The sequence below is a fragment of the Lissotriton vulgaris genome, chromosome 6 (assembly GCF_964263255.1).
Source record: "Lissotriton vulgaris chromosome 6, aLisVul1.2, whole genome shotgun sequence".
In the NCBI taxonomy this organism is placed as follows: Eukaryota; Metazoa; Chordata; class Amphibia; order Caudata; family Salamandridae; genus Lissotriton; species Lissotriton vulgaris.
In genome coordinates this window covers 1,190,999,109-1,191,027,024 of record NC_141694.1, presented here as the reverse complement: position 1 = coordinate 1,191,027,024, position 27,916 = coordinate 1,190,999,109, and the positions used below count along the sequence as shown (strand labels likewise).

The window sequence follows — 27,916 nt, the reverse complement described above, 5'->3', positions numbered from 1 at the left end:
AGGCATAACTGATTTCTGAAGGAACTATTGGGTTGTAAAGAGCAGGGCAGGTGAAAGGCAAAGGTACGAGGGCAGGAGAGCAGCAGCAGTTCCTCCACTATGGTGGAGGAATGTTGCCGCCGCCTCAAATTGGCAGGGAAGGATACATAAAACTATAATAAACATGCTTTAATATTATTTTTATTTTTTCTGCCTAGTCTTTGGGTAGGTCCAGGTTGATGACAATAGCCTCACCCCCACCCCACCCCACCTCCCCACTCTTACACAACTCCTGCCACTACTCCAGGAGGGGCTATGCTAAGCTTTTTCTAGAGAAAAAAATGTATACCGAGTGTTTATGCTGAATTTGAGACATGATTTGGATAGCTGCTCTCGCATAGGGATGACGTGTGTATATTTTAAAGTGTTTTTATAGTGATGTTGCATGTAGTTTAAGAATGGTATGTTCCTTTTTAGGTCTCGTAGAGAGACCTATTACTGCTAAACCACAAAATTACCTAAAGGCGGATTTCTAACCGTTCACGTGAATCACGTGACCTAACAAGCACGAGCATTTCCCCACATGAAAGGCATCGGCCTCCCTCACCTAATTATTCACTTCACTTTTCACGGCCGCAGGCCGTGACTCTCATTTCTAATCCCCCCTGCATCAGCCTCCCACAGGCTTCCCTCCCCATGACTTCAAAGGCTCCCCCAGCGTGCGCTCGGCCGGCCTCTGGCATTTCTCCTCCCCTAATTATTCACTTCACTTTGGCCGCCTCGACTAGAAATATCCCGGAAAGCAAGCAAGCGCGCTACAAGCAGCCTTAAGTGGCACAAGCAATTACTTTAAAACGCAAATTATTTAACTGACCTGCTCTATGTACACACATTGCGTTTTTTGCGATCAGTTACCGTGCTTTAGAAGCGCTTGACCTTAGTTTTACATCTTTACTACAGGTGCATTTACCAGCTAAGTTAACCATCACCTCCTCCAGTCGCTCACTAATAAGCATTTTAGAAGCAGAGTGCACAATATTTCAGCGGTTACAAACTGTTGTCATTTCTTCACCACCGAGGGGGGAAACTTTGCTAACCATCTTTTTAAAAATATAACTAAGAATCCAGTTAATGTAAAAAAGAGCGGAAGGGGCGTATCGAGACCACCAACCTCAGAGAGGGCTTCTAAGCTTTTTAAATGTACATTTCCGAACTTTTTTTTCCTAGGAGATTTTAATCCGTCTGTTTTTGTGTGTAAAATGTTTGAGAGAGCTTTAAACCGGAACAACCCATTAATTGTTTTTCTTCTTTTCATAAAATAAGGCATTTAAAAGAGGAGGCTGTGGCTTTAAGTGACAAACAACAAAAGAAGAGAGGTCTGGTCAAGCACAAAGCTACTAGAAATATGGAGCAAAGAGATAAGAGGGTAATTTTGATCAGTCACTCTATTTGAGTAGGAAAGCCCTCACACACCGACCTGGTCAGTGTCATGCTTCATCATCGGGCCCCACCGAAGAGACCGAGTGTCTCTTCGGTGTGCTGCGACGCCAGAAAGACTGCGGAGCTGGTCGTGTGGGGAGGACGTGTTGTGGAAATTATAAAATTAAAAGTGACTAACAGGGTATCAAAAAAACTTTTAATGAGTGATCCCTAAGACACGTGTAAGTGGTATATGTGTCTGAATTTAAGGGCCAAGGTTATTAGGATTTTGGTTAAATTCAGCTAAATACCACGAGTTTTTAAAATTAATCAGTCAACATGTTTCTGCCTTACTTGTGGTATATATTCACCATGGCATTCTTCAGGACTATACCCCGGCGGTATGGACACTCTAATAGTCCACCCTGACCTGGGGACGTGAAAGTGAAAAAGGAAAAGTGAAAAAAGTGCTTAAAAATTAGAAGAGCAATTGCTCATTCCAAAAAAGCCCCAATTTCAGGGGTGTATCAGCACCTGTAAGAGAAAATACACAGACAAACAGATATGGACATACATACGATTAGTATATGCCAGCGTAGACTTATCATAGTGCTCCTAAGATGGTGGCAAACCTTTGTGTGCACACAATAACTGATATCTTATGCACCATCCAAGTAGCCCTTGGGGATATTGTACATGCTAAGAGGTGGAGTGCTAAAGGTGGTTAAAAACTACTATTGTAGTGAGGGAGATAAAAACACGATGTGAATTCTCCATGAGGATGGATCAATTTGACCAAATGGTCGGTGACCCCCCTAAGATGGTAAGTATGGAGAGCATCTCACTTTTAAAACAGGGCGCTACTAGCACCATGGGTCTCGGGAGGAGGATTGGAGCACGCTTGGCACATCCTAGGAAAAGAAGGAGTTAAATGTCAGCGCAACCCATACAGCATACAGGTACTTAGCTTATGGTGATCGTAATAGACGTTCCGCTGGGGATGCAGACTCACGCCCTCAGCGCTCACAACCCGCTTGTCAACCTGCAAGATTCCTCTGAACCGGACCCCGACGATGGAGAGCGGGGCCGGTAAATGAGTTTAAGAGCGCTTTGTTTTCGTTTGCGCGCTCAATTCCGGGTTGGGCGTGTCTCGCTCAGAGCGAGGCTTGGAGCGCACACGCCCACTTGGGCGGAGTGCGCTTCGAATCAAAACGAGGCTTGGAATAGAAAGCCTATCCCTGCGCTATGTCTGAATGAGGTTTTTGCACGCTGGTGGTTGTTAAGGCAACCGAGGGCGCTCGTTGCTTGTTAGAAATAATTTAAGAAATCAGATCTTTGAATGGACGAATTCCCTAACTCTAGGGATATAGGCACTGCTAACATTAAGTGGGTAAATAGATAGTGTCAGAGCAGAAGTGCACATACTGTCGGAGAAATTGCGTTTTTAGACAGACATAGATCAATCTTTGGGCATGATGTTAAAAAATGCGCTGAGTGTGGAAAAGCACCTAGTATTTAGTATTAGGTGATATGTTTTATTCAGATCGCTTTTGTGTCACGTTATCAGCTATCGTTTCAGACACGTGAAGTTATGGGGTTCATGATAGGACTGTGTTCCAGGGGATATCGTCGTTTAGGCCATTGGTATTTGTCCCCAGGCGGTATACCCAGCGCTGTTTTTTTCGAACAGTCTATTTTGTACATTCCTTGTGCCATCTATAGCTTCAATAACAGTCCACCTCATGTCATTGGTGGAATGATTTTTGTCTAGGAAATGGCGACTCAACTTCGTTGTTACTTTCTTGCACCTTATGTTACTCCGGTGCTCGCAGATCCGTTGTTTCACTTTTCTAGTGGTCATACCCACGTACCGGAGGTGGCAGGGACACGTGATCAAATAGATCACATTGATTGAGTTGCAATTGGTATGTTCACGTTGGGTCCACACTTTCCCTTCTTCCAGTGTCAGAGTTTTGGTAGCTTGAGTTAAGTGACAGACACTACAGTCCGAGCAGGGGTAGTGCCCGGTAATTTTAGGGAGACCCCATGATGTTGTCACTGATGGTGTCGTGTTTTGTGGTTTCTCTTTTGGGCGTGTGTGGACCAGCGCATCTTTTAGACTGCGTCCCTTTTTAAAAGAAAAAAGGGGTTTTTCCCCAGTCCTTTTTAAAGGTTTTCACAATATTCCAATGTTTGTTTATGCTCTTTTTCATGATGTTTGAGAGACTGCTGTATGTGGTGACACAGGTGAGTGGGATCTGTTCTGGATTGTTAGTCCTTTCTTCAAGGAGGGACTCCCTTGGCTGATTTTTAGCTCTTTTGAATCCTTTATTCAAGGTGGAAGTAGGATAGCCTCTATTTTTTAGTTTTTCCGTCAGATTGACTGATTGGTCTTTGAAATCTGTGGTCGTGCTGCAGTTCCTTCGTAGCCTGAGGTATTGTCCGTAAGGGAGATTTTCCTTCAGCGGACGCGGATGGAAGCTGTTAAATTCCAGGAGGTTATTCTTTGCAGTCGGTTTGTTGTGGGTTTTTGTGGCCAGTGTCGTTCCACTGATTGAGATGACCACATCTAAGAACACAATTTCTCTTCTGCTTGTAGTGTTGGAAAATCTTAAATTGGGGTCTAGGGTGTTGATCCATTAAAGGAAATTTTCCAAGTCATTATCACTACCGTTCCAAATGAGCAGAATGTCGTCAATGTAGCGTTTCCACAGAAGCATTGACGAAAAGAAGGTGGCATTTGGTGGCAGGATATGTTTGGCCTCAAAATCTGCCACATACAGCCCCGCCACGCTCGGCGCGAAAGTACTGCCCATGGATGTCCCAGAGCATTGTAGGTACAGTTGGTCTTTGAATGAAAAAAAGTTCTCTTTCAGTGCTATAGTGGCACAATCGATAATGAACTTTTTCGGTGTCTGGAATTCCCAGTTGGTTGAATCAAGTACCTTTGTGAGGACCTCGATTGTGTCATCCTGCGGAATGCTTGTGTAGAGGCTTTCCACATCTAATGTTACAAGGGTGATAGAGTTTTCAGGGAATGTGATCTCTGTCAGCAGACGCAACAGGCTTTTTGTGTCCTTCAGGTAGGTTGGTGTAGACTGTACTAACGGTTTTAGAAAGTGATCACAGAATTGTGATAACGGCTCTAGAAGCGACCCAATTCCTGAGACGATTGGGCGTCCAGGTGGTGGTAGTTTGTTCTTATGCATTTTAAGCAAAGTATAGAAGTAGGGTATAATGCTACTCGTATTATTCAGAAATGCCGCTTCGTTCTTGGATATATGGTCTTGATCCTCTGCTTGTTTTACCAGAGAGCTGATCCTTTTTGTGAGGTCAGGGGTTGGGTCCGATGTCAGTGGAGTGTAATTTCTAACATCACCGAGTAGGTTTTTACAGGTGATCTCATAGTCAGTTGTATCCTGGATAACGATCCCTCCGCCCTTGTCCGCAGGCTTTATGGTTATGGAGGTGTCGTTTTTTAATTGTTGCAATGCCTCGAATTCAGGAGTACTGAAATTCCCGAATGTTCTCGGGTTTTGGCAATGTTCTAGGTCTTTAAATACAGCTTGCTCAAAAGCAGTTATGGCCGCTGGTATTGTGTGTGAAGGCGGGATGAAAGTGGAGCTAGGTCTTAAGCCTGTGTCACCTTTCCTAACTGATTCCATTGGGTCTGTTTTTCCATCGAAAAACGCTTTTAGTTTCAGTTTACGGAAAAACCCTGCCAGTTCGCAGTGCAATTTGAACTTATCTGGTTTGGCTGTAGGGACAAAACCTAGCCCTTTTTCCAAAACTTGGATCTCCACCGGGGTTAGTATTCTGGTGGATAGGTTGGTCACTAGACTCAAACTCCGCTCGGGCCCGGCTGCTGGTTGCTCCGGGTGTGGTTCGCTACTGAGTCGTCTTCCTGCCAGGTTACTCTGGTGTTCCCTCTCCTCTTGCCTCGGCCTCTCCGGCCGCTCTCTAAAAAAGGCTGTCTATACTGCTGTTGGAAATTGGCCAGGGGCATGAAGCCCGGGTTCCAGCCCATGAAAGGATAGGGTGGCTGTTGGAAAGCATAAGGGTGTGTGCCCATCCCCATTTGTGGGGGATACCACTGTTGGTGGTTGCCTTGATTTCCATGTCCACTTCTGTTGGTTCTGTTGCCACGGTTCCCTCTTCTTTTCGTTTGTTTGAAAGAGTTGTTACTAGAACCACTGCTATTAGATGAGTCATCATCTGAGTAGTCTGAGTTGTTGGCATTGCGTGCTGGTGGAGTGAATGAAGCTGCAGAGTAGGGATATACTTTCTCGAACTCTAACTTCTTTTGGTCTTTTTGAAGTTTTGTCACCTTTGATTGCATTAGGTTGTCTTTATATTCGTTCATCTCCTTGTTGAGTTCATCTAGTCGTTTCTTGTAGCCGGTGATAGTGGCTTTGAAGTGAGACTCTGTTTCTCTGATTTCTACCATAAGGGATTCCGAGAGACAAAAATCATACCACCAATGACATGAGGTGGACTGTTATTGAAGCTATAGATGGCACAAGGAATGTACAAAATAGACTGTTCGAAAAAGAACAGCGCTGGGTATACCGCCTGGGGACAAATACCAATGGCCTTAACGACGATATCCCCTGGAACACAGTCCTATCATGAACCCCATAACTTCACGTGTCTGAAACGATAGCTGATAACGTGACACAAAAGCGATCTGAATAAAACATATCACCTAATACTAAATACTAGGTGCTTTTCCACACTCTGCGCATTTTTTAACATCATGCCCAAAGATTGATCTATGTCTGTCTAAAAACGCAATTTCTCCGACAGTATGTGCACTTCTGCTCTGACACTATCTATTTACCCACTTAATGTTAGCAGTGCCTATATCCCTAGAGTTAGGGAATTCGCCCATTCAAAGATCTGATTTCTTAAATTATTTCTAACAAGCAACGAGCGCCCTCGGTTGCCTTAACAACCACCAGCGTGCAAAAACCTCATTCAGACATAGCGCAGGGATAGGCTTTCTATTCCAAGCCTCGTTTTGATTCGAAGCGCACTCCGCCCAAGTGGGCGTGTGCGCTCCAAGCCTCGCTCTGAGCGAGACACGCCCAACCCGGAATTGAGCGCGCAAACGAAAACAAAGCGCTCTTAAACTCATTTACCGGCCCCGCTCTCCATCGTCGGGGTCCGGTTCAGAGGAATCTTGCAGGTTGACAAGCGGGTTGTGAGCACTGAGGGCGTGAGTCTGCATCCCCAGCGGAACGTCTATTACGATCACCATAAGCTAAGTACCTGTATGCTGTATGGGTTGCGCTGACATTTAACTCCTTCTTTTCCTAGGATGTGCCAAGCGCGCTCCAATCCTCCTCCCGAGACCCATGGTGCTAGTAGCGCCCTGTTTTAAAAGTGAGATGCTCTCCATACTTACCATCTTAGGGGGGTCACCGACCATTTGGTCAAATTGATCCCTCCTCATGGAGAATTCACATCGTGTTTTTATCTCCCTCACTACAATAGTAGTTTTTAACCACCTTTAGCACTCCACCTCTTAGCATGTACAATATCCCCAAGGGCTACTTGGATGGTGCATAAGATATCCGTTATTGTGTGCACACAAAGGTTTGCCACCATCTTAGGAGCACTATGATAAGTCTACGCTGGCATATACTAATCGTATGTATGTCCATATCTGTTTGTCTGTGTATTTTCTCTTACAGGTGCTGATACACCCCTGAAATTGGGGCTTTTTTGGAATGAGCAATTGCTCTTCTAATTTTTAAGCACTTTTTTCACTTTTCCTTTTTTCACTTTCACGTCCCCAGGTTAGGGTGGACTATTAGAGTGTCCATACCGCCGGGGTATAGTCCTGAAGAATGCCATGGTGAATATATACCACAAGTAAGGCAGAAACATGTTGACTGATTAATTTTAAAAACTCGTGGTATTTAGCTGAATTTAACCAAAATCCTAATAACCTTGGCCCTTAAATTCAGACACATATACCACTTACACGTGTCTTGGGGATCACTCATTAAAAGTTTTTTTGATACCCTGTTAGTCACTTTTAATTTTATAATTTCCACAACACGTCCTCCCCACACGACCAGCTCCGCAGTCTTTCTGGCGTCGCAGCACACCGAAGAGACACTCGGTCTCTTCGGTGGGGCCCGATGATGAAGCATGACACTGACCAGGTCGGTGTGTGAGGGCTTTCCTACTCAAATAGAGTGACTGTGATCAAAATTACCCTCTTATCTCTTTGCTCCATATTTCTGGTAGCTTTGTGCTTGACCAGACCTCTCTTCTTTTGTTGTTTGATACTTAACTGGGGATCAAGAGTGTCTCTGATTCTCCCTACCTCTCTCCTTGTTGATATGTGGCTTTAAGTGAGACAGAGTTAATTGCCTCTCTGCAGCCAGCTAGATAAACAGCTCGCCAGGCTGGAGCCAGCAGCAGGCAGACTGTGTATTATCAGCGCTCCCCTCCTGAAGAGCGCAGGGACCTCCTTGGGAAAGGGGGGAAAGGCTTTTAAAGCACAACTTGAAACTGATCTCATTTCAAAGAGCGTCAGAATGCCAGGCCAAAGAGGAAAGGAAAAAAATCTGCTTTACTCCCACCCTCGCCAGGGCCCCCGCGGCAAAACTAGCCTTTCCAAGGCGGTTTCCTGAAAGTTGCTCAAGAAATAAACACATAAGAAAACACAACTCCGTTTTTAGGCACAACTGGCTTTTACTTGTGTGATTCCTGTCGAATTCTGAACACCAAGGTCTTCCCACACTCTATTTTCGTGCATAAAAGGAATAATTTATTTCATGCGTTTTCGTCTTTGTACCCCTAAAAAAATAATCAAACTTGGGTCATGTTCTGGGCGACCAAAAACGGATGGATTTAGAATCCTTATTAGAACAGAAAAAAATGGCCATTTCCCCTTTCAAAAATTACAATAAAATGTTTTGGCCCCCAAAGCATAAAAGTGTATTTCGCATCATCTGCCAGCTACTGCAGAGTCTCCAGGTTTATCCACACTTTGTCGAGGGCTGCTGTGCGGTGTTATTTCACAACTTTCAAAGGAATGGAAGCACTAGAGAGACTGTGTACTCTGTACATCTGGCGTTACTGGCGGGCTTCTCTAAAGCTAGATTCGTCGGCAATCGTTTTCACTTGATCGACCCAATGGATTTTAAACGGGTATATGTAATTATTTTCCTTTGTACTTTTTTAAATTTAAATAAATCTATCTATACCAGTGTGATGCCTAGTTAACGTGGTCCACACTATAGAAAACCTCAAATAATTATACAGAAGATATTTGTCATTTTTCTACCCACCCGCCTGGAGCCTTAACACATCAGACGCTCACTCCTCTTTTGCTCAAAAATATTTTCATAGCTACCCCCGAGCTATCTTCCCTCCCTCCAGCCAGTAATGACTGGACTCTCTCGTGCCACTTAATATGGGCACGCTCTACCTTGGCCTCTGCCCCTCACTCTCCGTGCCCGCCCCTCTGCCCCTCACTCTGTGCCAGCCCCTCTGACCCTCACTCTCCGCTCTCCATGCCAGCCCCTCTGCCCCTCACTCTGTGCCAGCCCCTCTGCCCCTCACTCTGTGCCGCCCCTCTGCCCCTCACTCTCCGCTCTCTGTGCCAGCCCCTCTGCCCCTCACTGTCCGTGCCAGCCCCTTTGCCCCTCACTCTCCTTGGCTCCTCTGCTGGGGGCGGTGTTCAATCTCCAGCCCTCACACCCCTCACACCCCTCACCCTCACACCCCCTCACCCTCACCCTCACATACCCTCACATCCTCTCACATCCTTTCACCCACACACACCCTCACCCACCCTCTCACCCTCACACCCTCATCCTCACACACCCTCACACCCCTCTCACCCTCACACCCCTCTCACCCTCACACCCCTCTCACCCTCACACCCCCTCACCCTCACACCCTCACACCCCCTCACCCTCACACCCCCTCACCCTCACACCCCCTCACCCTGTCACCCCCTCACCCTCACACCCCCTCACCCTCACACCCCCTCACCCCCTCACACCCTCACCCCCCTCACCCACCCTCTCACCCACTCACTCACCCTCTCACCCTCACCCTCTCACCCTCACCCTCTCACCCTCACCCTCTCCCTCTCACCCTCACTCACCCTCACTCACCCTCACTCACCCTCACTCACCCTCACTCACCCTCACTCACCCTCACTCACCCTCACGCCCCCTCACCCTCACGCCCCCCTCACCTACCCTAACCCTCACCTACCCTCACGACCCCCTCGCCCACCCTAACCCTCACCTACCCTCACGACCCCCTCGCCCACCCTAACCCTCACTCACCCTCACACACCCTCCCCAGCATGGCATAACAAAACCTAGCATAGCAAAATATAGCATAGCATAGCATAACAAAACAAAGCATAGGATAGCAAAACCAAACCTAGCATAACAAAACAAATAGCATAACAAAACATAGCATAACAAAACAAAGCTTAGCAGAGGCATAACAAAACATATCATAACAAAACATTGCATAGCATAGCATAACAAAACATATCATAACAAAACATTGCATAGCATAGCATAACAAAACATAGAATAACATAACAAAACATAGCATAACAAAACAAAGCTTAGCAGAGGCATAACAAAACATACCATAACAAAACATTGCATAGCATAACAAAACATATCATAACAAAACATTGCATAGCATAGCATAACAAAACATAGAATAACATAACAAAACATAGCATAACAAAACACAACAACACCTAGCTTAACAAAAAACAACAAAACATATGAGAGCATAACGAAGCATTGCAGAGCAAAACAGCATAGCATAAAAAAATAGCATAGCAAAACACAACAAAACATAGCATAACACAACAAAACATAGCATAACAAAGCATAAGATAGCAAAACTAAACATAGCATAGCATAACAAAACAAAGCATAGGATAGCAAAACATAGCATAGCATAACAAAGCATAGCATAGCATAACAAAGCATAGCATAGCATAACAAAACATAGCATAACAAAACAGCATAGCTTAACAAAACATAGCATGGCTGAACAAAACATAACAGCATAGCAAAACACAGCATAGCATACCAACACAACAAAACATAGCATAGCATAGCATAACAAAACATAGCATAGCAAGACAAAGCATAGCATAATAAAACACAACAAACATAGCATAGCATAACAAAACATAGCATAACCAAACAGCATAGCATAGCAAAACAAAACCTAGGATCGCAAAACAAAACATAGCATAGCATAGCATACAGCATCACTCAGCACCACCACAGCATCACTCAGTGGCACCACATCACTAAGCTCCACCACAGCATCAATCTGTGCAACCATTTAACAGCAACTGGTTCAAATATGTTATCTCAATGTTTCAAGCTTTATTACAAATGTAACAAAAAGATGTTAATATTTGACATAAGTTCTTGGATTTTCGTCACAATAAAATACACTGAACATAATCTTCACAAATGTTATTTACAAAAGTTTAAGCTATTGCCATTATAAATTACAATAACTTTTATTTAAGTATTAATTATTAAAAAAAAATTAAAACCATTGTTATTTGTAATATCAATACATGTAAGTCACGTAAATACAACACATATTGCATTACAAATGCTATAGGTGTCAAATTTGCGAAAGGTATAACTATTGGCATGGTAAATGACAAAGCTATTAATTTCACTATTTTCAAAACAAAACCTAAATAAAAAAAAATTCATTTACAATACCAATAGCTCAAACTTTACTAATACGAGACCTATTGCATTGCAAATGCTTGTTTTAAATGATGGTACATGTTCTTTGATAAGCGTATTGTTGGATTTTGGGTAGGTAGTTCCATTTTAACCTAGTTTTTTAAACTGGGAGAGGCAAGGTAAAATAACTCTTCCCTCTGAATTTTTCTTTTGGTGGAACAGTTTAGTAGATGGTGTTGGTCCATTTCTGGCATCTTTACTCTTTGAGTGGGACACTGTGTGCGCCATCTTGTTTTGGCATTCTAGTTGTTAATCTGCTCTGCTGCTTTAATGTGCATACAGATTGGGGGTTATAATAAGCACACACAATGCGTAGGTGCGCCCAACCGCCAACCAAAGGCAGGTCCGTCCGTGCTCCGCCCATGGTCACTGCCAGCAGTACTGCCCATTTGTTCCCCAAATAGCCACTCAATCTAAGGCTAGTTATTCAGTTATTCTAGAGAGGTGCTATTGACTATTGGGAAAAGTTACTTTGGGTGAGCTCCTATATTCGTTCCTCTCACCCCCGGTAATGTCAGTTGGATTGAGGACTTGCTCAATCCATCTTTGTGCATCTTAAAGGGAAGGTCACATGATGATTACCGTACTTTGCTGCCACCTGTTTCGGAAGTAGATGCAGCATATGAGAGTGACGCTTCTTGCTAATAGCTCCTCCTATGCTGCATCATCAAGAAAGTCCATTAAAAAAAAACAATAGAATTAGAGTTGTCCTTATTAACTCCCACTCCACAGTCAAACATAGTTTTTCAAGCTATTAAACTTGAGTTTGAAATGCTATTTTTGACATAGACTTGGTTCTCTGATTTGTCCACTCCTGACTTAGCTGCCCGCTGTCCATTGGGTTTCCAGATTCTCTATCGCGCCCACTCCTCTGTGAGGTGGTGGGTGATGGCCATTATAGTCCGCTCTAACCAGTCTGTTAAAGAACTCATTAGGATTCTCTATCCTTCCCTCCTATCCCATTTTCAATGGGCTGTATACTATCGTCCTCCATAGCCAGCTGAGGCTTTTGTTACCTCTGAATCAATCAATCACGGCATTTGTAAAGCGCGCTACTCACCCGGGAGGGTCTCAAGGTGCTGGGGGAGAGGGGTATGTTACTACATCCTAACTCTGGCCTTCTCTCACTAGATAACTTGCGCATGGTGGGGGATTTTAACATATGGACTGAGGCATCCCCTCTATTTCAAATCATCTCTGACTATCGATGGTATGGATTTGATCTTTGGACCTACCGAGTTGGTTGAATGGGTGGAAAGGGTGGAAACTATCTCCTGCTTGTCAAATTCATACTAAAGCCTGGACAGAGAAACCTTCCTGGGCAACATAGCTTTAGGATACCCAACATCAAGTACCCTGCAGTAAATGCTATTTTCTTTAACTCTGGCAGTAGGATGAGGGTGAGAGCCCCTCGAACGTCTATTCTTTAGAAAATATTCATAAGAGCAATGAGTAGAAACTGATGGCCTCGGCTAAAACTGATTTTTATTGTAAACTAATACTAGCCACTAAACTACTTGAAGGACATTTTTAAATTAGTGGTGTCATTCACTTCACTTAGTTGCGTGTCCCCTATTATTGAGCATTCACAAGGGCCTGCAGATCGGCTTTCTCAATATTTTGTGGATAAAGTAACGTCTATCTGTGCCTCGCTGGGCTCCTCTGAAGAGGTGCCTTTATCCAACCTGGGGGTGGTGTCCATCGCTCCGTGAAGTAGGTGTCAGCTGGGGGTTCCTGGCACTTATGCTGCCATGGAGGAGTCTATTCTGTTTCCTTGGATGGATCATTTTGAAACATTGTCTCTGGAACAATTCACTCCTGTTACAGCAACCCTCAATACAGGCTCTCCCCTGGATCCCAATCCTCTTAGGTTTTGGAAGGAGGTGAGGTTGGCTCTTGCACAGCATCTCTTGGTGTTTGTAATAATTCTTTAATCAACGTTTGAATACAGACTGAGGAGAAACTTCGATTAATTGTCCCCGTTTTGAGAAAGCTAAAACCAGATCAATCTGTTCTTGCTAATTTTTTCGTCCGATCTCACTTCTTCCTTTTGTGCCAAAATCTTCGAGAAGCATGTCAACTCGTTGCTTTCAGATTTTCTAGGACACCATATATCCTTGAGCTGGTCTTGCTTTCATATAGTAAACCTGTACTGAATCTTCTTTATGTTAGCAGTTAGAGTTGACCTGAGGGTGTCAGCTGATAATGTGGGGGGGAGGGAGAACAGATTGGAGAGGAGGGACCTAAGAAATTAAAAGTGGAGACAAAAATGAAAAGGAGAGAAGCAATGTCAGGCAAAAAAAGAGCAAAGCGAAAGGAGTAAATGGAGGAACAAATAGGGCAAAGAGCAAGCAAAAAGTAGAGCAACAGAAGAGGGGGAGAAACGGATAAAAAGCCTAGAGGAAATCTTCACGGAGAAAATGAGGGGAGCGACACAGATAAGCGCAGAGTGGTGTACAATTTTAACTATAGTTTATGGCCATGATCAGGCAGCGCTACTGTAATTTTAAAAATGGAGATCAGCAGCCAAATTTTCTAACCGCACAAAATTGCCAGACAAAGATGGCCCATTGAGCGGTGTTCAGAAGAGGTGACCGCAATGGAGGAAACGTTGAGTGATCCTGGAATGGAACAGCTGGCCACAGGACTTACATGCACTGTTTAGTTCAGGCCAAGGATCAGGTCTTAGTGCAACAAACGAATTAACTAAACTAGCTTTGACAAAGCCAGTAGTTCATGGCTTTTGGATGGTGTCCATGAACACCCTCTCCCGTGCACTACATCTTGGCATACATACCACGATTCCATGCTTCCCCCCCCCACAGTAGAAACCGACTAGGCTGCAGTGATACTAACGAACTAACAGAGCTCATCCTCCATGGGTGGGAAGGTATGTTCTGAACAATACAAGCTCTGCTTGAGCGGAAGGAATGAAACTCGCACACAAGTCCACAGCTTTCCTCAGTAGTGCAAACATTCCTCAGACACAGAGGTACCTCAAGGACATCCGCATTGTACGTTTCCCTCGAAATCAAAACTGGTTTTTACAACCATAAAACTTTGATTCGGCACTAGCCGACCCAAGTAGTTTGCCTTCACTCCACAGATTGTATGCTGCCTGGCGTTTTGTAGTAGCAGAAATATACTTGTCTCCTTTGGCCGACATATTCCCTCTAAATCCTTAAAAAGTATGTTGGACAAGCAGTTGAATAGTAACATAACAATGAAACTGGAGTGAAACCCTATTGTTACTGAAAACACATTCACCTAAACAAAACGAAGATTGTTAAAATATTTGTAAGTGTGCTTGTTATGACCATGCTGCTTGCTCAGTGTTTAAGAATGCGCCGACTTGGTTTTTAGTGTCTATAATGGCTGATGCAGTCTTCCTCCAGTGCGTGCTTCTCTGCGTTTTATGATCATATATGGTACTTTTTTGAATTTCCATGTCTGGTTGTGCCGGGCTGTGATCGGAAAGAGGGGAAAAATGTAGGAAGCAAAACTCGAAATCATTTTAGGCCTCATGGGAGAACACTGTAAACTGAATTATTTTGTATCGTAAAAATGTGAGCTAAAGCAAGTATAGGCTGTGACGTGGCAACCTTTAAAGATGCAGTAAAGCCATGCTGGAATTGTTTTACAACGAGGCGTGTTTCTTTACACTGGACAACATTTCCGAGAAGAAACCGCAGTGTTTACTTTATCGCTTTAGGACATTGAGCACTCCTTATGCCAACAGGTTGCAGAAAACACTGGAAAGAAAACTGGGTTGGGAAAATATTAAATATTTCGGTTACTTTTTCCATAGCACAGTTCTCCTGTAACTAACATTTTTAAAAAATCCCACTCCACAAGATAGAAATAAGTGTGGCATGCTGCAGCATATATGCAACCACCACCATGTCGCTTTTGGTGAGATGCTGGTGTGCTTGGATCCTCATCTACACTTAAAAAAAATTAAACTGCCTTTAACCGTGCCTTTGTACTATTTTTCTTCTTTTGCAACCAGAAAAACACATCTAGTGAAAAGCAGCAAACCTACCTGTGGGCCTGGCCATAACTCTTCTTGATGTCAGTATTGAGAGGAATCGAGATTAAATAGGGGAGCCAAAGATCTGGTAATAGAATACTACCTTCATAGCTCGAAGCCTACCGGACAGCGCAGCAGTCTGGTTTTCTTGCAACATCTTGGGAACATTCAGAAAGCTTCCCTGGGAATGCATTCTGCTCATTGCTTACCATTTGACTTTGTGGTTTAGTACTCTCATTTGCATGCTTTCTATTTCCTGTTTTTATTTGTTTTATGCTTTCCAAATTGTTTGTCCTTTTCTTGCTCAGTCTATTTAGTGTATTCTTCCCCCAATACAGAATTTCTGCAAGCAAGCCTTTAAATCTTCGGATCTTCTCACATTTGTTGTGCATTTAAAAACTGAGGTCAAATGTCAGGCTCTGTCTTCCTGGGAGCTTGGTGTTGACTTTTCTTTCTCGGACTTCGAAGTGAGAGGATTTATGTGGCAATCATGCTGGTTATTACGAGGAATACGTGCGTAGGGAAGCCTGTACAATGTTTTTTGTATAGCACACAGCAACATTTCAATGTCTGCAAATAAACTGTGCACATAATTCAGAATTGGAGAAGCACAAATGAAGCACTTTTTGGGGAAATTCTAAAGTGTGGTGGAAACAAATATTTTAATACGATCAAAACAATAGTATTTCCACACATTATCATTTGGGCTCTGTATGCCTTTATCGTTAAAATTGTATGTCTTGTGCAAATGTAATGGACATTAGGTCCACCATAGATATGTTGTACCTAGACAGCCTGCTAATATGTTGTATTGAGTATGAGTAACTTTTGGAATACGTGCTAGTCATTATTTATTTTTGTGTTTTCCTACATTAGTAACTATTGGTTATAACGGGCTGTGACTGCTACTCATGAGGTTGTTTGCAATCACAGTATCTTTAGGCTAGAAAATTCTACTATTTTTATATATTTCTTTGGTCGCACCCCTAGTTATAAATATTGGCCTATTCTCTCCCTTTCTAGTGTAACAGACCTCTTACTGGTTTTTCCTGTTGCATGTTCCTTTACTCTGCATTATTTTCATTATGACGTACACAAGAATTAGAAGAACTGCCATTCACTCGTGTACACAACTGTTTCTTCCTCTTATTCTAAAATACAGTTGTTTTGCATTATTTACATAGGGAGCATATATGACTACCGGTTATACGGTTTTCTCTACGTACCAGGTTATTATCAATACTTTACTTACTTTTTTCTTTAACAATGAGCATCTCACGTGTTGTGCTATATTTGCAGCTATATGGTTATTTTGTCAATGATGACTAATTCAGACTAAGTTTGCCGTCAAGGGAATTTATTTAAACTATATTTTGTTTAGTTCAAATTGTTTTTGAGAAGGACCAATCATTTGTCCTTAGAATGAATATATCAACAATCCTATTCTAGTTTGACAAAAAGTATTACATCAACATATAACATGTAAACATATAAACAGAGACACAAGGTGTATACGAAAAAATATATCTTTATCAAATAGCTCAATTAAAGAAGTCGGCTACAAATACAGATCAATAAGCAAATACAAATTAGGACTGATGGTACACATATAAATAAATTACAAAGTGACACAGCAGAACCTAAACAGACACCTATCCCAGATCACATTGAGTAAAACAAAAGAGAGGGATAAGGGGTGTAGTCGACGTTTCGGTTTCTCTGACGTTAGTTTGTTGAAACCATCCTCAGGACTTTTATTAAATTATGGTCTGTATAGAGATATTGTTGTCTGTTTAAAAAAAAAGTAACTGCACCCCATGGATTACTGTGAGGCAGGCTGTATTTTCGAATCTATTAGTTATTGGATGGGAAGCTGCACGTAATAATTCAGGCTATCGATGCAATGTTCCTCATAAGTTTTCCACATGGAATTCAATTATATATGACGAAAATAGAAAATCAAGTATGTGTCAAGTTGATGTCACTCTAAGAAAAACAACAGTTCCCTTTTCTTAAATGTTCTAGGGGTGTAAGCCCCTATCAAAGCTTTTTACCACCCACATCAAGGATGCACCGTATGTTGTAACCAGAATTGCATCTAGATTTGCAAATTTACACATTCAACAGTTATGTATCAAAGAAAAGAATTTTTATCATATGGCTACCCACAAAAAGTTTTTGTTTATATGCCCTTAGACCAGAACCATGTAACAATGTATAATCATGTTTTACTTCACACCCCTCCGTTAATAGCAATATGCATGTACACAGGAATTTTGTTGATTAAAAACAGTTTATTTATTTGATCAGAATTTTGACCATGTCAGTTAAAAAACATATTATCACATTTATTCAGTAATCAAAAATTTCAAATTACAAGGTAAAACAAACATGAAAAAAGTGTCGACGCAGCGTTTCGGTGATGTGGTTTTCACCTTCTTCAGGACAGAGATTTTCAAATTTAAAATCACTATTTTGTAGTTCAGTGAGTCGCCTTTGTCAATTGGCGATATCCGTTGTATTCTTTAAATGAATTCTGATTTCTGATTCCTATATCTTTCAGGCGGGCCGTGTTAAAGTTACTTGTATCCCTTCCAAGTACTTTACTTCAGCAGGTCATATTTCCTGGATTATTCTTTCGCGATCCTGGAAGACGGTCGTTGATGTCAAACTCCAACAAATACGAGCTGAAGTCGGTAATGTAGCGAGCAGTTATTAATCCTGCACCACCTACTATTAGGATAGAGTAGAGTAGAGACACGTCTCTTCTGTACGGACCCACGTGTTTTTCTATTTTCGTCATATATAATTGAATTCCATGTGGAAAACTTATGAGGAACATTGCATCGATAGCCTGAATTATTACGTGCAGCTTCCCATCCAATAACTAATAGATTCGAAAATACAGCCTGCCTCACAGTAATCCATGGGATGCAGTTACTTTTTTTAAACAGACAACAATATCTCTATACAGACCATAATTTAATAACAGTCCTGAGGATGGTTTCAACAAACTAACGTCAGAGAAACCGAAACGTCGACTACACACCTTATCCCTCTCTTTTGTTTTACTCAATGTGATCTGGGATAGGTGTCTGTTTAGGTTCTGCTGTGTCACCTTGTAATTTATTTATATGTGTACCATCAGTCCTAATTTTTATTTGCTTATTGATCTGTATTTGTAGCTGACATCTTTAATTGAGCTATTTGATAAAGATATATTTTTTCGTATACACCTTGTGTCTCTGTTTATATGTTAACATGTTATATGTTGATGTAATACTTTTTGTCAAACTAGAATAGGATTGTTGATATATTCATTCTAAGGACAAATGATTGGTCCTTCTCAAAAACAATTTGAACTAAACAAAATATAGTTTAAATAAATTCCCTTGACGGCAAACTTACCCTTGAGGGCTTGGGTAATGAAATTGAAAAGGTATTTCGGGTCGCTCACTCCTTCTAAAAATAATTCAGACTAAGGCAACTTGTCTTGCACTCTGGTGTTTTGTCCAACGATCCTTGGGGTTTACCTACTGTCACATCTTGTGTTCATTTATTTTCCTTTTGTGTTTGACGCCTATGGTGGGTGATGGTTTTTTCCAGTTATGTTTATGCTTGGTCTGTTTTTGATATTCCTTATTTAAATGTTTACAGCCCTGAAGAAGTCGAGGTGTCACATGCCTATCGACGAAACCAGTGTTCACTGAACTGACTTATATTGGCTGTGTAAATCCTACTATGGTTTGACTATTCTCTTAGTGGCTGTGTGAATTTTCTACTGATTTAATTTGAAGATGTAATGTAATGATGTCTTGTAAAGCGCATGAATCGCCCCACATGGGGTATCTCTGCGCTGTAGACCGCTGGGGTACCCGTCCTGGCTTTCCCTGTGAGATGGTCCCTACTGGGTATCTCAAAGGTGAAACCAGGCATCCCCGGCGTATGTGGGGGGCCGTTGTGGAGATGAGGCAAGCTAATGCTCAGAGTTGCCGAGTGTGATCCCTGTTTAGAGTAGGCACCGAGGCGAGAATTATAGAGTCCGCTGACCCTGGTCCACGACCCTGCAGCATCGGGTATTGAACCCTAGTCCCGGGCCGACCTTTGCTTCCGGGTCTGCCGCCTCTAACCAGTGAGCCACACCATTATGGATAACACCTCCGCTGGGTCGTACTGTCTAATTGGATTAAAGTGGACTTTACAGTGTCAACTTTTTGGATGGAATATCTTATTTTTTTTTTTTTTTTCAACTATTGAGTACTCTGATTTGTAGAATACATGTTGCCCCTTTTTCGATGGTCCTATTAGTGTGCTTTTGGTAGCCAACCCTTTTCCTTTGTTCACTGAACTGACTTATATTGGCTGTGTAAATCCTACAATGGTTGGACTATTCTCTTAGTGACTGTGAATTTTCTACTGATTTCATTTGAAGATATTATGGATAACACCTCCTTTGGGTCGAACTGTCGAATTGGATTAGTGGACTTTACAGTATCAACTTTTGGATGGACTATCTGACTTTTTTTCAACTATTGAATACATGTTACCCCTTTTTCGATGGTCCTATTAGGGTTCTTTTAGTAGCCATCCCTTTTCCTTTGAGCCATATTCAGTGACATTGTGGCTTTACTCTCCTCTTATGTAAAGCAGAATGCCTGTTGCTTTTTGGCGTGGTTACCAAAGTGTGTGTTAGTGGACATTTCATTTGTTGTCTAATGGCAGTGTGCTACCACACCACACCATGCATATTGCACTCTATGCCACGCCACACTGCGTCGCTGCATCCTACTCGACACCGCTCCACACTACGCCATTTCACTCTGTCTCTCTAATTTACACCACTCAACTCTGCTATTGCGCTCTGTCACTCTAATCTACTTTGTGCCGCTGCCCTTGACTGTGCGCCACTATACTTCACTATGTGCCGCTAAACCATTGCGCTCTACGTTACTGCATTCTACGCCACTCTGTTCTGCAGCACTGCAATCCACTGTTTCTCTAAGCAACTGCACTCTACTCTGCACCACTGCCTTCTTTGCCACTCTACTTTGCACCACTCTGCTCCAATGCACTCTACACCATTGTGCTTTAAGTCACTGCATTCTGCTGCACCGTTTTACTTTGCGCCCTACTCTTCAACACTCTGCATCTTTCCACTTCACTCTACGTCTTGCACTCTAATCTGAAACACTCTATTGTATGTCACTGCTCTCTATTGTGCACCACTCTTTTCTGCATTACTGCACTCTGTCATTCTTCTGTACATCTCTGCTCTGCCCTGCAGCCTATAATACCCCACTCTACCCTCCCACGCTCCTTTACCTCATTAACTTTTAGCCATGCCGAGGACCAGCAATAGCGCTTGCATAGGTGAGACCTATTGGCTCTGCCAATGGTTGTTTATAGATCTTACTATTTTCCTGGTCTCACAGAGCTTGTCCTCATCTACACACAATACATTTGTAACTCTCTCATCCTCACTCGGGTATACATTTTCATGTGTGGCTTTAAAAGTAGGTTTTGCACAGTGCATGTTAAATTTAAGTTCTAAATTTCAAAGGTTTGAATGTAATAAAAAATAATTGAAATAAGATTTCTATATGTTAAACCGATCTATTTTTCAACTGTTTAGTGAATTAAGTGTAAGAAAAGCCTAATTCAGTCTAAATGTGTTTTTACAAAAATCTTTCCAGGATTACTTGGGAACACCCTTTGGCCATCCTAGCTTGTCAGAGCTCTGATCGTTTAATCCTACTTAGTCCTTCATCCGTAGGATCCCCATTAACCTTATTTTCCTTTTACCCACATGGAATGAAGTGTAACTGGAATAGATGGGTCCTTTTCAACAGGACCCAGGAATCTCATCTCAAGTGGATCATTGCTCGGCCAGCTTAACCTTCCCTGCTAGGTAGACCACAGAATATCTTCAAAATGACACATCCCAATTCACTGTTTGCCTTCAGTAAGAAATCCTATAGCTGCCCTTCCTCTTAATGTCTTGTGAGGTCATATGAACCTACAGCATAGATCTGATCTCTGTGGTCCCTACTGCCATTCGTCCTACCCAAATATATATTTGATTCGATATATGCAGATTATATGAAGCCTCAAAGGCAGAATCCTTTGCCCAACTCCGGTTCTTTAAGAATAATCCAACCAAACCTACACAAAATTAGGCCTTTTTAAAAAGTATGCAAGATTTAAATTTCAAACAAATGCCCATACATCTATCCAATGGCGACTAATCAACTGGCTCGACAGTGTCCTCATCTTAAGCAATGAGTTGTTTAACAAGCATATCCTATTAAGGTGTTCACATAGTTTCTGCATGCTACTGTTACCCAAATCTCCAGTACTCGTTTTATCACACTTCAAAGGATGAAAACCTAGGTGGGTCCTGTAAAGTAGTCAATCGTGTGCCCTGTAGGCCATTTACAGATGTCTTCTGCAAATGCTAGGCTCACTGAGCGTTCTGACTAGGTAGCCTAATGTCCAGTTTGTGGGTTCTCCTCTGTAGGGTTCTGCTATCCAGAGTGTCAGATCTGTGTACATCTACGAACGGTCATGTCTTTGCTTGCTGTAGGCTATTACAGTTTGGTGCGCACGTGTTTTTTTGTCTAAATACAGCCGTGTGGTTGTGTAAAAGTTTACACTTGCAAATTTAGCTTGTAGAGAACGAGTTAATGAGGCAGTAATGCCAGTTTCGCAGTTCTTTTTTGATGGTGTATAGTTTCAATAGCGTCCATGCTACAATTATCTCGTGTTCATTCCGCCAAAGCTAACTCTGCATGGGTGACTTAGATTAATGCTCATCACCACTTATTCTTTTTTGACCGCGCTGTACTTACACAAATGCTGTTTGTAAGTGCTCACAGAAATTTGTTGGGGGATTTGGGGGGTTGTGAAGCATTCTTAATGGCAGAAAATCTTTCAACCCTTTTGCTTGAAGCTTAGTTAGCAATTTCAGTCTTTTTCCCACTGTTGTTCGCTGGAAAGCCTCTCCCAACCAAATGGGAAAGAGCGAAAATGGGGTGATGTAGTATGAAAAGACCACCTTCTTGATTAATATTCGTCCTAATTTTCACGACTTCAGAACTTTCAGAAAGTGGCAACAGATTTGGGTATAATTGTGATCCTGCTTGGCATTCTAAACCTGTGTGGAGGCAGGAGCGCTTGCACTTAGTTTTGAAATCCCTGTTTCGTGCATTTTTCTTTTTTTTTCTTCTTCCTATAACCTGTGCATGACTCCAGATCTCTTTGGCTCTGTTTTAATTCCTAATCAACTTGTCCTTTAAAATGGTAAGATGGTTTGTGCACTGAACAAGGACTAGTTTCAACTTTGAAAAATTGAGGAGATAGCTAGATTTTTTGGGGTGAATAGTGCACAACAAAGCGTGTGCACCAATAGTAGCAAACAACCCAAAGCGCTAAGCAGACTAAGTGTAGCATGATCAAGCACGCATACAATAAAGTCTGATGTGCTTGCATTTTTTTATGTTTTTTCCACATAGTTTTACACTATTTAGAATATGGCATCCTAGACTCATGTTTAGTTTTTTCAATATTCCTAAAAAAAAGTAAATGAAGGATGTTTATTTTTATACTTGTTTATTCTTAAGACCATCTCCAGGACCCAGAAAACGCCAGTCCGCACTATGCATTGACCCACGACCCCAAAATAACCGGCTAAACAATGCTGCTAGACCTTTGAACCGCCCATCATCGCGAAATGCAAATAACGAAAGGATCAAGCCAATCCGTGTCAAGGATAAGAAGGAGCCTCTGAGTAAAAGCAAGGACGAAAAGGTAATTTCTTTTTGGTTGAAAGATCAAGAAGGTGAAATTGGTCTCATTTTGCAAAATTGATCAGGGATAAAGATGGATAAGATATTAATGGTGTTCTCCTACACTGATCAGGGATCTTTTTTTAACCCAGCCATAATTGTAGAGTCCAACTAATCTTAACAGCAGTTTAAAATATTGGTGAAGTTAAAACATTTGCAGTGTAAACCCCAATCTTTGTTCTCCTTTTTTTTTTTTTTTTTTTAAATTTGTTTTTTTACATCGCTTTGTAGATATGTCCATGTGTTAGGCTATTGAATGCTCGGCTCCAGCATTTGCATGTCTTTTCTGTACCCGTTTCAGGCAACACTGAGGTGTAACTAAGAAACCTTAAATCAGTAGCGTGCACATACACTTTTTTTGTAGTTTACTTGCAATGTCCATTCATGCCACACTGTTTAAGAAACTGAACCTTGATGTAGGCAACACAGTGTTCCCCCCTTTGTAGTGTTTCATTTTAGTTTAAGGCACATTATGCATCTGGGAAAGAAGATCTTGTGTGAACATTTTTCTGCAGTACTCAGGAAAATTACCCTTTTAGGCATAAACTAAAGGGACCAACTGCTTTGAATTACTGTGACTGGATGAAATACTTTTCAACCAAAAAAATGCGCAAAAAGAAATTAAAAGGCTTCAAAATAGAAATGAAAAAAAGCATTGGCAAAGTAAAATATTGCCACACTAGCTTTGTCTCTACTTTTACGCTGATGAAGACCAGTAGTTATTGGCGTTGTCGGGCAGGATGCCAGCTGTCCCTAAACGAAACAAGAAGCTCTGGCTCACTCATTAAACAGAAGTTATGAAAAGCAAGCCCATTAGGAGAAAAGTAGTGCAGATGCTTGAAGATACCGAATAACTTGCCTTGATGCCGAGTGGATGGACGATTCCTGTCACCTAAGGATCACGGGCAAGGCTGGTGATGTCTTTACCAGCAGTGGACGAAGGTCTGAGGCTACTGTCTGGCAGAATTCTAGCAAGTGCTTATTGAGGAAGGCAACGAAGATGCTCATTGCAACGGCATAGGTAACCGCAAGCACAGCCTGGAGTCCATATGTTCAAACCCACCCCAAGCAACACACTATTGATCAGATGCCACTCTACCACGCTACCGTAGTACTCAGCACTGTGGAACCACCACTAATTGTTTATTAGTGACCTCTAACCATTCAAGTAACTCTTAGTCTAGGCAGGAAAATGAAACGGGATATACCAGTTTCTCTAGCTCCTTTCAACCTCCCGCTATCAAACCGGAAACAAATTGGTCCCAGTCACAATCCCAAAATGGGGATACTCCTTAACTAGTACACAGCCTAGTGGCTTCCATCCAAGTGCCAAAAGGTCCAAACTGTAGTTATAGATGCTTCAGGACTTTAAAAACATGTCCTGTCAGAATCTTCCATTACACTTGATCAAGTGAAAGACAATGGCAAATCTTTCCTTCCATGCATTTTCCATACTAAATAAAAAGCTTTAAGTATCAACATGCACTGCAAGAATTCTTCCCCTGCTGAGATATCCGCATCAGATAACAGATATGACAAATTACTGAGAAAAGCAAGTACCAAAAAAAATATTGGATGGGTTTTAAACTACATAATGAAGCACTGCATGCAAAGGATTTAAATGCGAACATGGAAATATGCCAGTCCATTGGATTTCTCAGTCATACCACGAACAGCAGATCAGTGAATTGCGTACCCTTCTGCTTATTAGGTTGGTCCATGTGTACTCTGTTTGATTTATCATGGTGTAAAGAGCGCCTGAAATAGAATGTATTCCTAATAGAAAACTCTTAAATAAAGAGTATTTTAAATGCAACAGTACACCTTGAAATTCAGAAATGTATTCTTTATCACGTTTACATAAGTTTGAAACCACAAAACACATTTTAAAGTGTAAAATTTACTTTTGAAAAATGTCTCTCAAATATGAAAAACTCTGCCTGAATTTCTGAAATCTTTAAGGCGATTTTAAAAAAAAAAAGGGGGGGGGTGGAACTAAGGCGCCATTGTCTTGTCATAGACAATGTAAGATTACGCCAGCCCTCTTGGATTGGGTGGCTTTAGATAAAAGGGAATAGGCGTTGAGGCGCCGGTTTGCTTCTAACACCGAACTCCACGTTATGCTTTTGGGGTTTTCTAATTTGTGCTGCTGCATTCTCCTCCCTCCCAACTGTGATGCAACACACCAGTTTAAGAGAGCACATTCTCCTCCTTTAAGCAAATCAGAGCAAGAGGCAGGAAGGTAAGCAAGCAACCTGGTAGCAGTGTGTCTAGAGCTGCTGGGGCTGTCCCCTAAAAAAAAAAAACATTAGTAACCCTAAACAAAATTGCCATTACCTGGAGTTAAGTGACATCAGCATGGTGATGGCACCATACCTTTTTTTTGTGCTCATTAGGATCAGTAACGTGGCCAGACTGGGCGTAGCTGGCCTCCTATCTCATTGTCAGGGACATGATCGGGCTTCTTAGTAAGGTTGGCACTTCCAGGGAGTGTAATAAAGAGGGAGGCTTGGTCCTTTCATCCTCTATTGGACATATTTCAGCGGAGCCAGATGTGAACACCAGGTACTCCCTCGGCCTGTGTTGTGAATCACTCTGAATTGTAGAGACTCCCGCTGTGACAGATTGTTCCTTTGAACTGCTCCCGCCTCTGCCCTTCCCTTTGTCAAAGGAGCATACGCCCCCACTCACCTCATGTCGCCAGGTGTGAATGAACCTCTGGAGGACCCATAACGAGGAGGACTGTGGGTGTCTGTCTGTCTGTCTGTCTGATTTGTCGGTCTCTCGCTCTCTCGCTCTCTCTCGCGCGCTCTCTCTCGCTCCTCTCTGGCTCTCTGGTCGGTCTGTGTCTCTCTCTCCTCTCTCACTCTCTGGTCGGTCTGCGTCTCTCCTCTCTCGCTCTCTGGTCGGTCTGTGTCTCCCTCTCGCTCTCTGGTCGGTCTATGTCTCTCTCTCCTCTCTCTCTCGCTCTCTGGTCGGTCTGTGTCTCTCTCTCCTCTCTCGCTTTCGCTCTCTGGTCGGTCTATGTCTCTCTCTCCTCTCTCTCTCCTCTCTCGCTCTCTGGTCGGTCTGTGTCTCTCTGGTCTCTCTTTCTCTCTTTCTCTGGTCTCTCTTTCTCTCTTTCTCTGGTCTCTTTCTCTGGTCTCTCTTTTCTCTTTCTCTGGCCTCTCTCTTTCTCTGGCCTCTCTGTCTGTGTCTCTCTCTCTCTCTGGTTAGGTCTCGCACATGCGATACAGGGCGAAAGCCCTGTCGCAGTGCAAGACCTATTGCTGTCAGCTCTGCCTACAAGGAGCTAAAAGGGAGACAAGAGATGGGCAGGCCGCGCGCATGAACACGCGCTCCGATTCCGGCATGCTCTTCCCATTCACAACACACACAGACTCTTCCCCCCCCCTCCCCCCGCCCCACCCGTCCCCCGCCTCTCCACGGCCCATCAACGCGCATGCACCGAAGTCACAGCACCCCAGCTCCGGCCCGACCAAGCAACCCTCCCCACCACCGGCGTCCAGAAAGCTCTGGAAATAAACGTTGATACTGCTAATATCGGCACAACCACTTACTGCCCGCTTCAGTCGTGCACCCAACAAATGGAGAATCCCCCACTCACTGGTCTGCGGGGGGGTGCTCCTTCTCTGCCAGCACAATGCAGGGCTCTCCCCTTACTCATGGGAGCCCTGCACTGCTGTCTGGCGCTCTTCACCCGGGCCCCTCCTCAGACCCGGTACTTCAGCTCTCGCAGATACACACGCCGCCACTGGGAACGAGCCTCCTGTACCGCGCATGCGCGAGCCTTCCCAGGTCTCCCCTTTCCCCGCCCTGACATTACGGATTGTTGATAGAGAAGAGGGGGAGTATGCTTTTCACTGGACTGGTCGTCATAACAGACTTCGGGTGGGGTGGGGATTCAGGGGTGGGATGACAGCAGTTCGTAGTGAGACAGATCCAGATGCACCCAAAAGTTCAAAATAGTCGCCACATTCTTAATCGAAAGTGTTTATCGCATCTCGTTTCTCTTAATTTTGTCTTGTCTGTCGGAGTGTTTTGAGGCGGGAGCGCTGAAGAAATAATGTGTGCTGCTTGTCTCGATTACAAGCACGTTTTGCAATTGTTCAGCAGTCTAGAAAGTAATATCCCTTCAGGGTTTTTGCCTTCTGCCGTTTGGGGTTGTCGCATTGATACTTGTTTTGTTTCTGAAATTTCCTTTTCCGTTGGTCAGATTGTAACTTTGTTCTGGACTTTATTTTTTTTAAAATACTGGGCCGTTTTGGGACTGACTGGAATCAAGGTCCATTTGGTGAATTTCGGATTTATCCGATGCTGATAGGAAGTTCAGATATAAAGATATCATGCGACCACTTAGTGAAAACAGTGCGACAGTGGCACGGAATGACATGCGAGTAGTTAATACAGTGTATGAGCAAGTATTGAAGAACGGGACAGGCCCACAATGTAGGGGGAAGCGACGCAACGTGTTGTGTTCCACGCATTGTCCACGAGATTAGCGCAGCTTGCGGAACATCCGCGTGCTCCGGCTAGTAAAAATTGTAACAGCATGTGACCTGTTTGTTTCAAGCCATTGTTTTGTGTTGGGTGGACCGGGCTGTGGAGATGGCCTGATGAGCAGTGTAATTAAGCTTTTCCGCCAGGCAATTTATGCCGAATGCCTTTTCTATGATAAAAGGCACTATATAAATGTAACCACTCTACCTTTTTTAGTTTATAGAAGTTAAACCAAAAACATAGGCTATAAACTAAGTAAATCTAGTTTTAGGAATCGTCTGAATTTTTGAAGCGACAAAGATTATGAAGTGACAAAGGTATATATTAAAGTGTTTGGCAAATTGATGAAAAGTGAGCGCTACATA

The 27,916-nt window shown here is 42.8% G+C and overlaps 1 protein-coding gene across 2 annotated transcripts in view; it reads left to right on the top strand.

Moving 5' to 3' along the window:
• Positions 1 to 27,916, top strand: part of KATNA1 (katanin catalytic subunit A1) — a 223,708-nt gene that overhangs the window by 63,541 nt on the left and 132,251 nt on the right. For both annotated transcript variants that reach the window (XM_086927296.1, XM_086927295.1), the window contains exon 4: positions 22,827 to 23,013. In XM_086927296.1, the coding sequence (XP_086783422.1) occupies positions 22,827 to 23,013 (187 nt within the window). The remainder of the gene's footprint in view (positions 1 to 22,826; positions 23,014 to 27,916) is intronic.